Raw genomic sequence first — 15,166 nt, 5'->3', positions numbered from 1 at the left:
ACACGCCAATAAACGATCGCTTACGCGTTTCGGCTAAATGCCTTCCCTCTTATTTGAATTTTTCAATGTGGAACCAACCTTTTCTTTGGGGGGGAATTAAAAAACTTCAGTGCACAAATGCATTCGCCATGTATCTGAAGGATGTCAGTTTGTTTACGATTGCTTTAGCTTTTATGGCTGTCTATGTAAATTGGTTGGTCTAATTGCCTATAATGGTCCTGATTGTTGAGCTGTCTCTCACCTTCTAACAGGTGTCTGTCCATAATTACTATGCAGGAGCCTTTGTCTGCTGGCTTGATTACGATTTGTTTTTGTTGATTAGTTCCCTAAGTGCCCTGGGGGGGATGGTTCAATTCCAATTTTTTATATGTACTGCATACTGGATTTTGAGTCTAGCACTCCACTGCTATGTGCAACCTCTTTTTCTTATACTTTAGCAAACGTCTCTAGTCTTTGACTTTCCAGGCCTGAGATCAGATTCTAAAAATGTCTTCTACATCCTGACAGTTTTCTGAAAAAGCTATGTTTCTAGGTCAGTGGTTCTTCGATTTTTCAAAAATAGCAGACCTACAAGCTCGAGTGGCGCGCTATGAGCTTGTAGATCTGCTATTTTTCAATAGCTAAGGCATAACATAATGCTAACACCAAAAGGGGTTCCCGCCCAAAATGGGTTAATCCAATGAGATGTTGACAGAGGCCAGGGCATCCACTGCCCAGCCAGGGTACTCGTCACGGGAGGGGAACATTCTCTCCATGAACGTCCTGATAAACTCTGGAAACCGACCTTCCACAATGCTTTGTCTTACAGAATGCATCAGCGTGAGCTGCAAAAAAAGTAGAAAGATTGCATTTATTAAATTTCAATTTCATTTGAATAATTTACAGATAAGCCCGTTCTAGTATTGTATACCACGCCGTTGTGGTGAAAATAAATCTAACAGCTTTTGTATATCTTATATTTTCACTTTTTCTGTGCCATGCCCAAATAGGGAAGCCAGGGTTAATGTAGTTACAAAATTATTTTAATTAGATTTAGAAATTATGCATATAAATCTACTGTACATATTTTAGAAAAGGCATTTTAATTATCTAAATGTGTAGCAAAGAATGATCCAAGAATAGACATGCCCTGGAGGTACAAATGGAGCAGCTAAGTAGGGAAAAGGAGCAGCTGGAGCTGTAGACAAATATGGCTGCTAATATGGCAAAAATGAAGGTGCAAGGTTCAAAGATAGGTCTTTCTATAAAATTGAAAGTGACAGATGTAACGTTGTCATATTATTTAGAAAAGCGACAGCAAACAGCTGATTCTACACCACATTCACAATGAACCCACAGGTCCCCTCACAACCCAGAGTTGCCAGGCAGACACCAACACCAACTGTAACAACTACAGGTGGCGCTGTGGCCCCGGTGCATTCACCGACAGCAAACACAACAGAGGGAGCTGTTGGCGCATTGGCGTCAGTGGTCACTGCCACTGTGAAGGTGGACACACTCTAGGTCTAGAACTGTCCACAGTTGATAAAGAGGACACATAACGGGAAATTTACTTTTCTAAAAGAAAATTGAATACGTTTTGGCTGGCACTTCAGTTGCAGCATTTGTAGTTTAAAGCATCCCAGAATTCGACATATCTATCCAAGAACAAAGGAATTGGACAAAGACCATGCTTGGTTTGACAGTTAATGAGCCATTAGATGGAAAGACTGATGCTCAGGACCAGTCAGCGATAAGTGTCAACATGATATCAGTTGTGAAACTTGGTCAACTGTGGGGAACAGCAGTTCAGGAACGACTTTCCTGAGTGCTTCAGAGATGACCAAGAACATTCAAGAGAAGACATTTTTGCCTTCAGTTTCATTTATCCAAGTTGCAGTACAACATTTTAGACCTTATTATTTTGTGTTAATAAATCACCTTATCATCAGCAATACGTTTTCTGGTTTAGTTTGAAGTGGAAATGTCACAGTTCCTGCCGAAGCTCAGCCTCTTGGTGCTACTTTTAAATGGTCAATGGTTTGAATACTTGGGAATTAGTAGTTACTAGTTAATACAAATACACTGACCTGGTAGTTGATGTTGTGGATGGTGACATGATGCATGGCTGCCGTATCAGTCTTGAATAGGGCATGCAGGTATGCCCGACTGTGTCTGAGACAAGACAACATGTTTCATACGTGCTGTTTATGTGTATGACAATACAAACTAGCTCTGGTCCATAGCTCTAATGCGTTGCATTTAGAGCTATGTTACTCTCGACTTCCGGGGCTTGCATGAATGCAGAACAGCCTCTCGTCTTTAGCGTAAATAAAAAGATGGGTTGTGTCACTAGAAAGCCTACTTTCCTTAGTGAAAGCACTCTGAGCCCCCCACCACACGTATAAACGGTACATTTTGGCTAGAAAGGGATTTAAAACAAATGAGGCAATTCTCTGGGCAATATTGGTAGAAGGCACAGTGGAGTAACTAAAAGTTTATTTTTTCCGGTGGAAACAAAATCCCCTTTTGGCCAAAAAGTACCATTTATACGTGTGGTGGGGGGCTCAGAGTGCTTCCACTAAGGAAAGTAGGCTTTCTAATGATGATGTTTTGGTGAGTAGCTCCTTCAGAGCACTCCTATTAATTTAACCACTTATAGAATAATTCACCCAAATTCACTTATTTTCTATCAATTAAACACACCATGAAGCCTTGAATTCAAGGAGGGTTTTTTTGTCGCATTCCTAAGCCAATAATTTGATGGCCGGCAGAGACTATCCTATAGACTCAAAGAGTCTCCTACTGAACAGCCACCTGGTCATTGAATTATTGGCTTAGGAATGCAACAAAACCAACAAAATTCTCCTTGAATTCAAGGTTTAAGAGCATCTCCACTCTCTGGATGATGTGTACTGTGGAGGTGTAGCCCTAGAAAAGAGCTATTCACTTACTATAATGCGGTTTAACAGGACTAAAATAACGCTGTCATTGTTCATTTATCCATTATTAATTACAGCTAACATTTCATCCATAATAAGCACCTTCATCGTTTACTGCTGCATCTCCTTTTACCTTTTGCAGGTGGGACACTGGCAGTCTGGGTCTATGGGTTGGAAGTCCTTGGCATACTGCTTTTGCTTGACCTGGAGGGATCCCCACGGCACCAGGGCAGAGCCAAACCTCTGGAGTAAAAAGAAGAGCATCACTGCAAATGTAAGATACTGATTTCTCATCAGCAAAAACCAAAGTAATGTGCAGCTTTGCATGAGTTTGCAATTTGTCCGTTGCTATTATTAATGTCCAAGTACAATCATGACAGCCTAATCATATTGCTATCATTAATGTACAAGTACAAGTTACAGCCACAGGCTGAAGATATTCTGTACTCTTGTCAACCACTCATAAAAAACGATTTAAACGCATTTATCATCTGTTTGAGAGTGTAATTAAACCAGCCACGTGTTTGGATTGTGAGTGTCTTGGTGACTAACACCAGATTTGCCTTGAGCGCCGTCAGTGATGTTTTAAAGTTTTCCTTCCCTTATACAGATGAAAGATTTATCAGTGTTGCAAGGCCGGAAGGTTTAAGTACTTACTGCAGTGCGGGTGGGGAAGACACAGTCAAACATGTCACAGCCCAGGGCAACACACACCACCAGATCCACAGCATAACTAAAAGACACACAGGAAGGAGACATCAATTATTTCAACCTTTTCAGGCTGCCTGTGACCCCCCCAAAATAATCAATTTGAACTGGGGACCCCACACTCTGATAACCACTTGGAATGTAGGAGTTGAGGCATTCAATTTTGTTTGACTCGGTTCAACATATCAATGTTGTAAAAATGGCCGATCTACAAACTCACAACACATCGTATTGTGAGACGTGTGAGCTTGTAGATCTGCTGTTTAAATTAAATTAGTGTAGTTTGTTGATTACTTTGCAGTAATGGTCCATTCCTTTGTAGGTGTTAAAAGTCCTTAAATTGTTACGTCACTGTCATACTGGGGACTCCCCAAAAATCCTAGGTTGAGAACCACTAATATGGGACACACACCCAACACCCATGAGGTATCGAGGCTTCTCTCGCGGCAGGCGGTCTGTGCTCAGTGTAACCATCCTCCAGAAATCGTCCTTCTCTTCTCCTCCACTCAGGCCTCCGATGGCAAAACCAGGAACGTCACGTTTGGTCATTTCTTCAGGACAGAAATGTGCACATGATGTGAAACACAACAAAGCCATGTTTGGAAGAGGTGGAGCAACAAATGCCCTGTCCATCCATTAAAATAATAATCACTGTTTTCTTTCAAAGCTAGCCTGATAAACCATCCATCAGGAGACCACAGAGGGAGGTACTGTAAATAGTCACTGCCAACATTTGTCCCTTTTCTCCTACATTTGTTGATGACATGCATTATTGTATTATTTTCTATGCTATGTTGATGAATTTAATACATAGGATGACCATGGAAACAAGCCAGACAGTCTGCACCTCGTGCCGTTTACATTTCTGACTAATAACGTATTCAATCAATCAAAGAAACCAAATCTTTACCTTCCAGGCAGACTTTGCGGAGCTCTGCATTCAGCCCACCCTGGATGATTGCAAACAGATTCTGTTTGTCTGCATTTTTATTGGCCGCTATGCAGCGGTCCAGCCAGCGAACGGATCTGTGCATGGCTTCCTCCACCCTGTGTCCTGTCAGTGTGCTGCTTACCACATCATCCAGCTGCATCATGATATCTGACCCTGCATGGAACCACAACTGACCTTTAGTGACGGCATAGCAATAGCTAGTGGTTGTATCAATATAGATATATACTCCAGACGATATGTGAATCGATACACAAGCTGCTATATCGATTGTGTGGGCGTCTGGGCGATCGTAGGCCTATCGTGGCCTCTGTATCGTGATTCGTGATACGTATCTATCGTGAGGTTGCAGGCAATACCCACCACTAGCAACAGCCAAGTTTAGGCCGAAGGCATGGGGAGAGAGTATGTTTTACACTCCGTTCGTGTGTGTGTGTGTGTGTGTCCGTCTGTCTGTCCGTCTGTGTACAGCTAATCTCCGGCACCGTTAACCCGGTCGATGCCAAATTTTGCACATACACTCCCTGGATGCCAACTATGAACCTCTGCTCAACCTTCCAGAACGGCCTGTTATAGTGCCAACATATGCAAAATGCCTCAAATCATCCAATTACCATCCAAGAAGTAAGAAGAAATGACACCCTTTTCACATTGGCCTATTATAGCACCACCAGGAGGCCACAGCCTGACCTGCCCTGGTGGAGACATGTGCCCTGAGGCCCAGGGGTAGCCTGGTTAATAAACCAGACTAATATCGCACGGATATTGCCAACGGCTGATTCGGTCTGGTTTATTAACCAGGCTAGCCCAGGGGCACTTTATCTAGTTAGAGTAAAACTCAAGCCTACTGACCCAGGCTGTTTTGTATATCAATGGACTTCTCCGGACTTAGAAGAATCTCTGTGCCATCATATGGAGACTTGAACTTGACCCCTTCCTCAGTCACCTCTGAGAGTTCAACAAGGGACACCATCTGAAAGCCTCCACTATCCTGTGAGCAGAGGATAGTGATAGCATCACACACACACACACACACACACACACACACACACACACACACACACACACACACACACACACACACACACACGCACAGTCAGTATCTCATCTCTGCTCTTACTATGCACGTGTTTAGAATGTAAGGATGCAAACTGGAGAAACATACAAATCTATATTTGTTAAGGAGAAGAAGGGGGACACACTCACTGTAAGGAGATTTCGCTTCCAGTTCATGAAGCCGTGCAAACCTTCCGCTTTTTCAATCAATTCTGGGCCCTATGGATAGTGGAAATGAAGATAAGGAAGCACACATTAAGTATCAATAATTGTAATACAGTTAACCAAGAGTTTGAGAGAGACGTGACTGATGGCAACAACACACCAGACCAGTATGCCTACTAGACTAGACTTTAGCTCTGGTGACTGGTCCAGCTCTAAATGCATGTCTCAGAGACATGCGAATAATGCTACTTTCATTGCAGTATTCCACATACCGGTCGCATGCCTAGGTGGTACGTGTTGCCGAGACAAATCCGACACCCAAGAGCATCCAGCTGATCCACAGTGATCCCCTTGAGAGTTCCCTGGGTACCGACGGGCATAAACACTGGGGTGCTGACGGCGCCGTGTGGCAGCACGAGGTCACACGCTCGTGCTTTTGTCACTGGACATTCCGCGATCAGTCGCAGAGTCAGCGGAGACACCACGGCGGAGAGAGATTTCTGCAAAGACATGCTGCTATGCTCAGTGTTGTCAGACTGGACGGCACATTCCCTGGGCGCAGCCATGTTGCATTCTTTTTTGAACACACGAAAACGTGTGCGTGAGTCAGGTGACAGGCTCTCTATTGACAGTACAGTTGACCAATGAGAAGCTGTTAAGTCAAAGAAAAACGCACGCCTCCTCGGGAGTGCAGTAACCTCGTGTCGCCAGCAGGGTCACAATATTCTTTCCGCAGTACCAGTGTTGCCCGGTTTTTCGAGCGAGAGAAACAAGCAACCAGGTCTATGAAAACAAGCCCCAAAGAAGCGAGCCCTGAGGCCTTAAAGTTATAACTAAGGATAGTTCACAATTTTTAATTCTTAAGTTGTGTATGAAATACTTGCCATTATTTACTATAGTGGTTGCAACTGTATTCATTGATTGCCCGATTCCTGTGGTGAGAGTTCTGCTCTGGTTTTGGTGAATATTAAGTAGTTCCGGTCATTTTGTGGGGGGCACTGGGGCCACGCATTAAAAGTATATTAATCCACAAAATTAGTGTAATTTGTATTGTTGGCCTATTTCTAAAATATTAGCGCAACTTTCGTTCATCTTTGACCCCTCACATGGAACTATTTTTTGGGTGTAGTGATATGGACTCAAAAAAATCACACCCGTGTGAAGTGAGGGGCACCCGGGCACTAATATATTAAAGTCTAACTCATGTTGATTAGGTGATGTAATGGTGATGTAACACAAACATTAAACACGGTAAACACCATTAACAATAAAGAGACAATATGACGTAATGAGGCACATAATTATGACGTACGTACATCATTATCAATGGTGTTATTATAAATTATCAATGGTGTTAATTTTGAGGGGCCCGGCTAGCGCCCCTCAAAAATTAACGAAAGTTGCATTATATGGTACTGGTAGAAATAGATCAACAATACAAATGATGCTAGTTTTGGGAATTAATTTACTATTTAGAGCAGACCAAAACCAGAGGCCAGAGCAGAACTCCCACCATGGGACTCAGGCAATCAATTAATACAGTTGCAACCACTATATTAATGGCAAGTATTTCAGACAGCTTAAGTAAAAAAAATCTGAACTATCCCTTTAATTTAGCTATTTGAAAATGGATTGATGGATTGATTGAAGTATGCATTAACTGTTAACTATGGACGACACCATAAAGCATCACACTTTACAATAGGGTCCACCATTTTCAATTCATCAGAACATTTATACGTACAAATATACACCTATAATATATATATATAGCCAAAACAGGATATCATCATCATACCTGGGGCTGGAAGTTTATGCGGGAATGTGACAAAAAACTACTTTCTGGCCTTGACAGCCCATACATCCAAACAGAAAAGTCTAATTGCATAAAACGACGGAAACGACTCCCTTTGCCACTCACTTTATGCATGCGCATAACCTCTTACAGTCTTACTGTATTTACAAGCAACAGAAAAACAAGCCTAAAGTCGCTTATAAGAAGCGAAGATGGCAACACTGCGCAGCACCTGCTTCCCATTCATTGCCCAGTGCTCAGATCCGGTCCAGACAGCCCATGTATATCTGGTCATTTCTACACTCACAACACGCACGGCTCACGTACGGTTTCCGTATCCGTTTTAGACCGGAAATTCAAACTGCCAAAACTGAATTGATCCCTTTCTACGACGAAGACGAAGACGTGCTTGACAGACAGCTAAATCAGCCAATGAGCTGCCCGGGATTCCCAGACAGGGGGGCGGGTCTTCGATTCGCCGGTTTTTGCATGATCGGTGTCGTACTCGTCTCTCTCCTGACCGGATGGCGATGCGTAGAGGAAGTTTTGTTTTGTGAGTTTGGGTTTTCCGTCCCCCCCTTTTTCCCCCTGACTTTGAACATTTAATGCGTTCAAAATATCACGAGATGATATTTTTGTGAACCGACGGAACGCTAATGGCATAAGTTTCACCAGGAGTGGTCACTGTTTCGAAGCGCTGGGTGGAACTGAACACATTGTGGAGGAGAGTAACCGGAGCAGCTTGCTGCTAAGCTAACGTCAGCTAGCCTCCCAGGTTGGTGTTGAGCTAGAGGAGAGCCCGGACGGACCCAGCGAATAGAAGCCACCACCACCATGGGGAACCGGGGGATGGAGGACCTGATCCCCCTGATCAACAAGCTTCAAGACGCCTTCAGCACCATCGGACAGAGCTGTAATCTGGACCTTCCGCAGATCGCCGTGGTCGGAGGACAGAGTGCTGGAAAGAGCTCCGTGTTGGAGAATTTTGTTGGCAGGTATATAACTTATTATTTGTGTGGTTCTCTCGGTTCATCAATAACAAAGATCACCTTTTCCACTCTTTTAGTTTGTTATGGATTACCCACTGATGGAAATATACGGTTTGGTCGCTAGCTATTCAGGTCAAGCGAACCTGAAGCAGAGCTACAGCTGCCCCAGTGTCTGTCTGTGTGTTGTGTTGACATTACGCATTTGTCGTCAACCAGAGCCTAGAGCTATCGTAAACCAAGGTGCGCCCTTTGCGTGCCAAGCCAACGTTGATGGATTGTAATTTAAGTTCACATTATTTGGTAATAACCATAGTGTAATAACGGTGTGCAAGCAAACACTGAGTGCAAACAAACTGCACGGTTGAGTTAATCCCTCAGTGTTTTATCCATTTGTAGCTCTGGGGGTGTACAAAATATGTATCCAACCAGGTTGACAGTAAATCATCTTGTTCCTCTAGTTGCTAGAGGAACAAGTAGACTGTAGACAAGTAGACTGAGTCTAGTGGTAGACTAGCCCCTTTCGGGACCCTACATAAAGCTTTTCTGAAATTTTGATGAGGGTCGAACAAATGTCAGAAACTTCAGTAGCATTGGGTTCTGCTTGGAGAGGTGCATATGTAGCCGCACTTTGCAACTCTAGATTTATTTTACAATGGGTTGAATCTAGAGTTGCAACAAGCTCCATCCACTTCCTATTCATCATTTTTGGTTTGTGATCTGCTTGTCTTAAATGACGTTAAACTCACCAACATTGCAGCTGCAGTCCAAGCTTGAATTATCCTCTTTCAATCTGCCGAGCTTGTTTTTCATAAAAATCCCCCGTAGACATGTTATGAGCTACTTTCTGTCCAAAATATTCCAAGAGTGACATTCCGAGCCAGCCATTTTGTATTTTTGCAACGTGCCGTAAAACAAGATGTGAGGGGGAGCGCTTGTTTAATAGAAGGCTGTGCGTGATGGGGCGTCGCACTGCGTCGGCCTCTTCTGTGGGTGTCTTACCTGCGCAGGTAAGATTATATTAAACAAGCGCTCCCCCTCACATCTTGTTTTACGGCACGTTGCAAAAATACAAAATGGCTGGCTCGGAATGTCACTCTTGGAATATTTTGGACAGAAAGTAGCTCATAACATGTCTACGGGGGATTTTTATGAAAAACAAGCTCGGCAGATTGAAAGAGGATAATTCAAGCTTGGACTGCAGCTGCAATGTTGGTGAGTTTAACGTCATTTAAGACAAGCAGATCACAAACCAAAAATGATGAATAGGAAGTGGATGGAGCTTGTTGCAACTCTAGATTCAACCCATTGTAAAAAAAAATCTAGAGTTGCAAATTGCGGCTAGTGCATATGTACACTCTTAACTGTACCCTGTGTGTATTCTTTCTCTCTTATTGATTGATTGATACGTTATTAACAGTTTGCATGGACAAGCACAGAGAATGTCTGCTAAAGGATGAATCTAAGAAAGCCTTTCGGCTTGTTTCCACTGGGGTCCTTGTACTCGATTCTTTCTTCCATCCATCTAGACTTGAGCTTACAGACAAATGATATTGTTCCATTGTTTGAGTAATATCAACACTAACTGCAGACTCTTGTTATTCTTGACAATTTGACATGCCATCTTTGTCTTTGTTCTAGTTGGTCATTGTTCTGAGCATAAACTATATTTTCCAGTGGTTCTATTTATAATTTATTTTTACCACATCCCGCCGAACGTACTATAGGTCAGGACAGGATACACCCTGTCACTCTACTTTGTTTGTAGATATGTACAAATGTATGCTGACAGACAGTAAATTAACTTGTTTCTAGTGGTAGACCTAGCAGTTGCATATATGCCTGCCTGTGGTATAAGTACTCATGTCTTCATGGATTCATTACAACCCCATCCTCCTATTTTCAATAATGTTTCTCATCATTTAGAACAGTGGTTCTCAACATTTCCTGGATCTCGGCCCATTTGAAAATCTCAAATGTGTTTGCAGTGCACTACAAGCCCGTCCATCTGACACAGGTTCAGTGGTCAGATTGGTGGACTGCATGCATTTTCAGAGCCTTGGCCATGGCCCACCAGTGGTCCCCGGCCCCCAGTTTGAGAAGCACTGATTTAAAACATGATTGTTTATTGTTGAGTCAGACAGTGCAACTACAGGGCCAGTAACGGCTTCCCGGCTCCTCTTCCTGTTTGCTGGAGCTGATATGTATGTTGTAACATATTTCAGTTTTTGTATTTAATGTTTTAGTTAATTAACAAAAAAATAGGAACTAAAAATAAAAGTAGGAGTTGAGGCATTCAACCCCCAAAAACAAACACCACTTCATGGTCCTCCTGACCCACAGGTCGAAAACCAGTGAATGAACCCATAGGGCTCTTTAACAGGCCTATCCTGTCCTCTCCCACATCAACACACAGTGTGTGTGATTCCCCTGTGGATAACGACACAAAACAAGCTCACTCTAAAGCAGCTTGTTTAGCAGGTTTCCCCCGCCATTGAACGTTAACAGTGTGTCACCCAACCCATACACACACAGTACATACGACACATGCATGCACGCAAGTGCAGGTATGTGTGCAGAGAGGGAGTAGGCCCACTTTTAAATGAAGATGGCATGCTGCTAGTGTAGTCAGCCCTGTGGTTACACATACATCCATATAGGCCAGAGCATGTTGTAAGTAACCGCCCGTAGCAGTCGGGAATTCACACACACTCCGATTAGCCCGCCTCTCAACACACATGAATTCAGATGAGAGGGACTTTGCACCGCGAGCACAGTTGACACATATCTGCTGTAATTAACATGAGACGTAGGTTGGTGACCTCAATTCTTCTGCCTGAGCGGAAGCGAGGCCCCTCCCCTCTGGTTGACGGGGCCAACATATACCCATGTCCATGCCATCAAAAGCGGCAACACAACGAACAAGCCCTTTGCCGATAGCAGCAGAGCAATGCAATGCATTCAGTTCCATCATGCTCAGCCTTTATTATGTCGCTTCTGAATAGCTTGTCAAAAAAATCTTAGCCGCTCAGTCCCCGCCCCCCCGACATAATAACCTTCCAAATGATTATTTTAACCCATTCTGACCGGGCACCCATTTTGGTGTCGGCATCATGTTATGCTTTAGCTATTTAAAAATAGCAGATCTACAAGCTCATATCGCGCCACCGAGTGGCGCGATACGAGCTTGTAGGTCTGCTATTTTTGAATAAAATCGAAGAACGACTGACATTTTTTAGAATCTGATCTCAGGTCAGAATGGGTTCATCAGACCAGTGTGTGTCCGGCGGAAACCTCGCATGAATCTGATCTCAGGTCAGAATGGGTTTTAAAGCGGCAGCAGCACAGTAGCCGCTGACTGAGTGCAGCTGGACTTACTAGCTGTCCTTTTGGGTCAATGAGCTGGAACAGTGGCAGTCACACACACACACACACACACACACACACACACACACACACACACACACACACACACACACACTTATTACACACGTAGCCGCAAGGTTGCATCTGAATTCCATACGGAAGGGCTGCTGCCGCTGGTCCTCTCTGGAAACAGACTGAGACTGATTGATCGGAGATGTCCATTTTAAGTCTGGTTCATACTTGGTTGTGTGCCGGCGTCGCCCTCAGTCAATGGCAGATCTACAAGCTCGCAACGCGTCACATTCGTGAGTGACGGGATGTGAGCTTTTATATCTGCATTTACAGCAGCCAACACTGACTGCACTGCCACTATGCAACTAAGTATACATCTGAAATCAAACGTTAAACCAGCGACAGGAAAGCCTCTGTGCAAAGTCTAAACTAAAGCTTTAACGTTATGTAAACACCGTCCGAAGACATTTATATTGTCATTGTCGGCTGGAATCACCATTATTATTTTTTTTTTTTTTTTATTTATAGATCAATGCTATTTACGTATCTCTTTGGATTATACAGATATTCAACCGCTCTTATACTTTTTATATGTTTAAAAGAAATAGCCAATCTACAAGCTCATAAAGCATACTGATATATAGGCATTGGGCAATAAGCAGTTTTTAGTAATTGTCAATTTTTGAACAAACAAAAAATATAATGCCATGGCCAAAATAGGGACACCAGGCTGAAAGTGGTTAACTGATGAAAAGTATTAGAGCTCATGACTAAATGACATAATAACTCAATTGGAGCCATTGGAACAGGTATTTGTTCATACACATTTTCCAGTCAACCGCGATGCTATGTCAGTTATTTCCTGCGACTCACTGTCTTCTCAACAACAGCACACTTGTGAGTTCTGATGTGGTGTGGTGTGGTGTGTTGTGAAATGCTTCCTCTGTAGTGGAAAAGGGAACAGTGAGATTGAAGTACAGTACTTGAGTAAATGTACTTTGTTACTTTCCACCACTGAAAAGGAAGATATATATATTTCTTTTTAAGATATATTTTTGCGGCTTACGCCTTTTATTGATGTTTTAAGGGACAGATAGTAGGCTGACAGGAAACGGGAGAGAGATGGGGGGATGACATGCGGTAAAGGCCGTGTCGGGTCCGGGAGTCGAACCCGCGGCACACCGCGACTGGATCACCAGTCCGGTGCCCAGACCGTTACGCTACGGCCTGGGCCGAATAGGAAGATATTGATTGTGGCTGTGGCGTGAACACACTGAGCTGGTGTTGGCCACTACTCTGGTTCCTCTGGCTGCCGAGGTCTGTCTCTGTCACCATGAGAAGGGCGTGTTTGTTTGTGTGTGAAAGGCCAGATTCATCCCCGTTTCCCAAAGGCAGTCAAAAAAAAATCTGTCTCTCTTGTCTGAAGCGCCAACAATGTGAACAGAGTCATTCAGTAATGAGAGCACGCGCGCGCAGCCGCGCACACCCCCTTTACACTGTAACGGCTCCTCCTGTCTTCTTCTCCCGCCCAAATTCTATGCTGATGTAGGCGCTGTTGTGATTTGTGACATGAGACGAGATATAGTCTGGGATTTGCATAGTTGTGATATTATATTATGTTTTCCTCTCCTCTCCTGTTTAATTCACTCAAGCTTTATCTAAATAAACATTACAATTATTATTTATATTATTGTTTGTCACAATATGATATTTTATATTATTTTTAATTAATTTGTTTATCCCCTGTTTAACCCATTTTCTGTGTGTCAATTGTCTTAATGTAATCCAAAGCGATTACACTCCCTCTGCCAACCTGGGGAGAACAACGGACTGACCTCATGCTTCCTTCAATGCATGAGGCGTCCAAGCCCCTTCTTTTCACCTGACAGGGGGGAGTTTACCCGGTTGGACGTAGCGAGTGGAAGGAACACGTTATTCCAACCAGTTCCTTTTCCTCCCATCAGGCTGGCCAGGGGGAGGCAGTATAGAGAGTTAGAGACCGTGATTACTGCATGCTGTTTGTGAGGGCACTACCTACCCTAGGACACACGGTGGAGAACATGCAAACTTCACACAGAAAGGCCCTTTTATAATCACAATATTGATTGTCCAAATGGCCCAGCCGATGTCATGCTGATATCATGACTCATGATCTGATATGGTTGACTATAGCTGGCTAATGTCCTGTGCATACTATGTGACATGACATCTCTGCTGTTTCTGTTGTGTCACTAGTCACTATTGGGTCACTATACACCGCATGTTGGCCAACTATATTGCAAGCATTCGTAGCTTAGCTTGGATAGAGTTGTGAAAGTAGGACCATATATTTGCTGCTGATGAAGGATGTGTAACTCTATGTACAACTGCTTATGCAAGTTTTGCAACGACAGGAACTAATTCAATCAGTGGGGGTGGGGGGTGTGCGTGTGCGAGCGTCTAGGACCTGGGTACATTCTTCATCATTCGTTCCAAGATATGTCTACTGTTTTTCACAACAACGTCAACAGCAATTTCAGGCTTAACGTGTTCCACAAACTTACAAAGTACCCAACTTGCCTGTTTATTATTATTTTGACCTTTTAACTGCAGAGGTTGAAGCTCCTTTGAAGGTTCAGGATGAATAAATAATGGGAAAGTCCAATGCAGGCCTCTGCACTGCAGGCCTTGGATTTTGGAGGGTTCAGCAGCCTCTCTAGACAGACCTGCCCTTAGTTCTGTGGTCTTAACTCCTTGATGGCCAAGGCTACGTCAAGCCCATAGACTGCCATGTTAATTGACGTAGTAAATCAACAAATCCCTCCAAGCCAATGACGTTATCTGCGTAGTAGACGTACTGCCCTGTCAGTACGTCTTTTTATAACAAAATATTGCAATTGTTTGACATTTTTGTAATTATTTTTATGTAATCTACCAAAAACCGGCCGAAACCCGCGCGATCGTGCACTATCGTGCACGCGCGCCGTCTCTATGTGATCCGCGGCAAAAAATGTGATATTTTGGGATGTTCCTGGCCGTTTTTAAGCTTAATCTGACTAAGTTATGACAAAGCTAATGTTAGTTTAGCAATCCGGACGGACAAGCTATAAGCTAGGGGTCAAATTAGCTTCCTTTGTTTACCTCGTTTGACAGGAAGTGATTTAGCCAGATTTAACACTTTTGTCAAAATCAGAATAATGGAACGTTCCTGCCATCAAGTGGAACTTTT

The 15,166-nt window shown here is 43.4% G+C and overlaps 2 protein-coding genes across 6 annotated transcripts in view; one reads left to right on the top strand and one right to left on the bottom strand.

Moving 5' to 3' along the window:
- qtrt1 (queuine tRNA-ribosyltransferase 1) lies at positions 1–6,366 on the bottom strand. The gene is made up of 9 exons (XM_083779950.1): positions 6,072–6,366; positions 5,785–5,853; positions 5,431–5,569; positions 4,540–4,734; positions 4,042–4,180; positions 3,579–3,654; positions 3,055–3,164; positions 2,070–2,154; positions 1–824 (listed from the first exon to the last, which is right to left on the bottom strand). The coding sequence occupies exons 1-9, from the start codon at positions 6,363–6,365 to the stop codon at positions 672–674; spliced, it is 1,260 nt and encodes a 419-aa protein (XP_083636076.1). The 5' UTR covers position 6,366; the 3' UTR covers positions 1–671.
- Positions 6,367–8,121: 1,755 nt separating this feature from the next.
- LOC310869674 (dynamin-2-like) overlaps positions 8,122–15,166 on the top strand; it is a 55,699-nt gene continuing 48,654 nt past the window's right edge. For all 5 annotated transcript variants that reach the window (XM_083780506.1, XM_083780509.1, XM_083780508.1 and 2 more), the window contains exon 1: positions 8,122–8,589. In XM_083780506.1, coding sequence (XP_083636632.1) covers positions 8,429–8,589 — 161 coding nt within the window. In that variant the 5' untranslated portion in view covers positions 8,122–8,428. The remainder of the gene's footprint in view (positions 8,590–15,166) is intronic.

This window comes from Protomyctophum parallelum, assembly GCF_964188405.1.
Source record: "Protomyctophum parallelum genome assembly, chromosome: 13".
In the NCBI taxonomy this organism is placed as follows: domain Eukaryota; kingdom Metazoa; phylum Chordata; class Actinopteri; order Myctophiformes; family Myctophidae; genus Protomyctophum; species Protomyctophum parallelum.
The sequence above is the reverse complement of the archived record's forward strand: the minus strand, read 5'-3'. Positions and strand labels throughout refer to the sequence as shown.

Excerpts from the sequence above, each read along its gene's own strand:
- qtrt1 (XM_083779950.1), bottom strand. The coding sequence starts at position 6,365 with ATGGCTGCGCCCAGGGAATGTGCCGTCCAGTCTGACAACACTGAGCAT. Across the intron at positions 5,854-6,071 it reads ACCACCTAGGCATGCGACCG|GGCCCAGAATTGATTGAAAA; the intron begins GTATGTGGAATA and ends CACTATCCATAG. Across the intron at positions 2,155-3,054 it reads CAGTGTCCCACCTGCAAAAG|ACACAGTCGGGCATACCTGC; the intron begins GTAAAAGGAGAT and ends GTCTTGTCTCAG.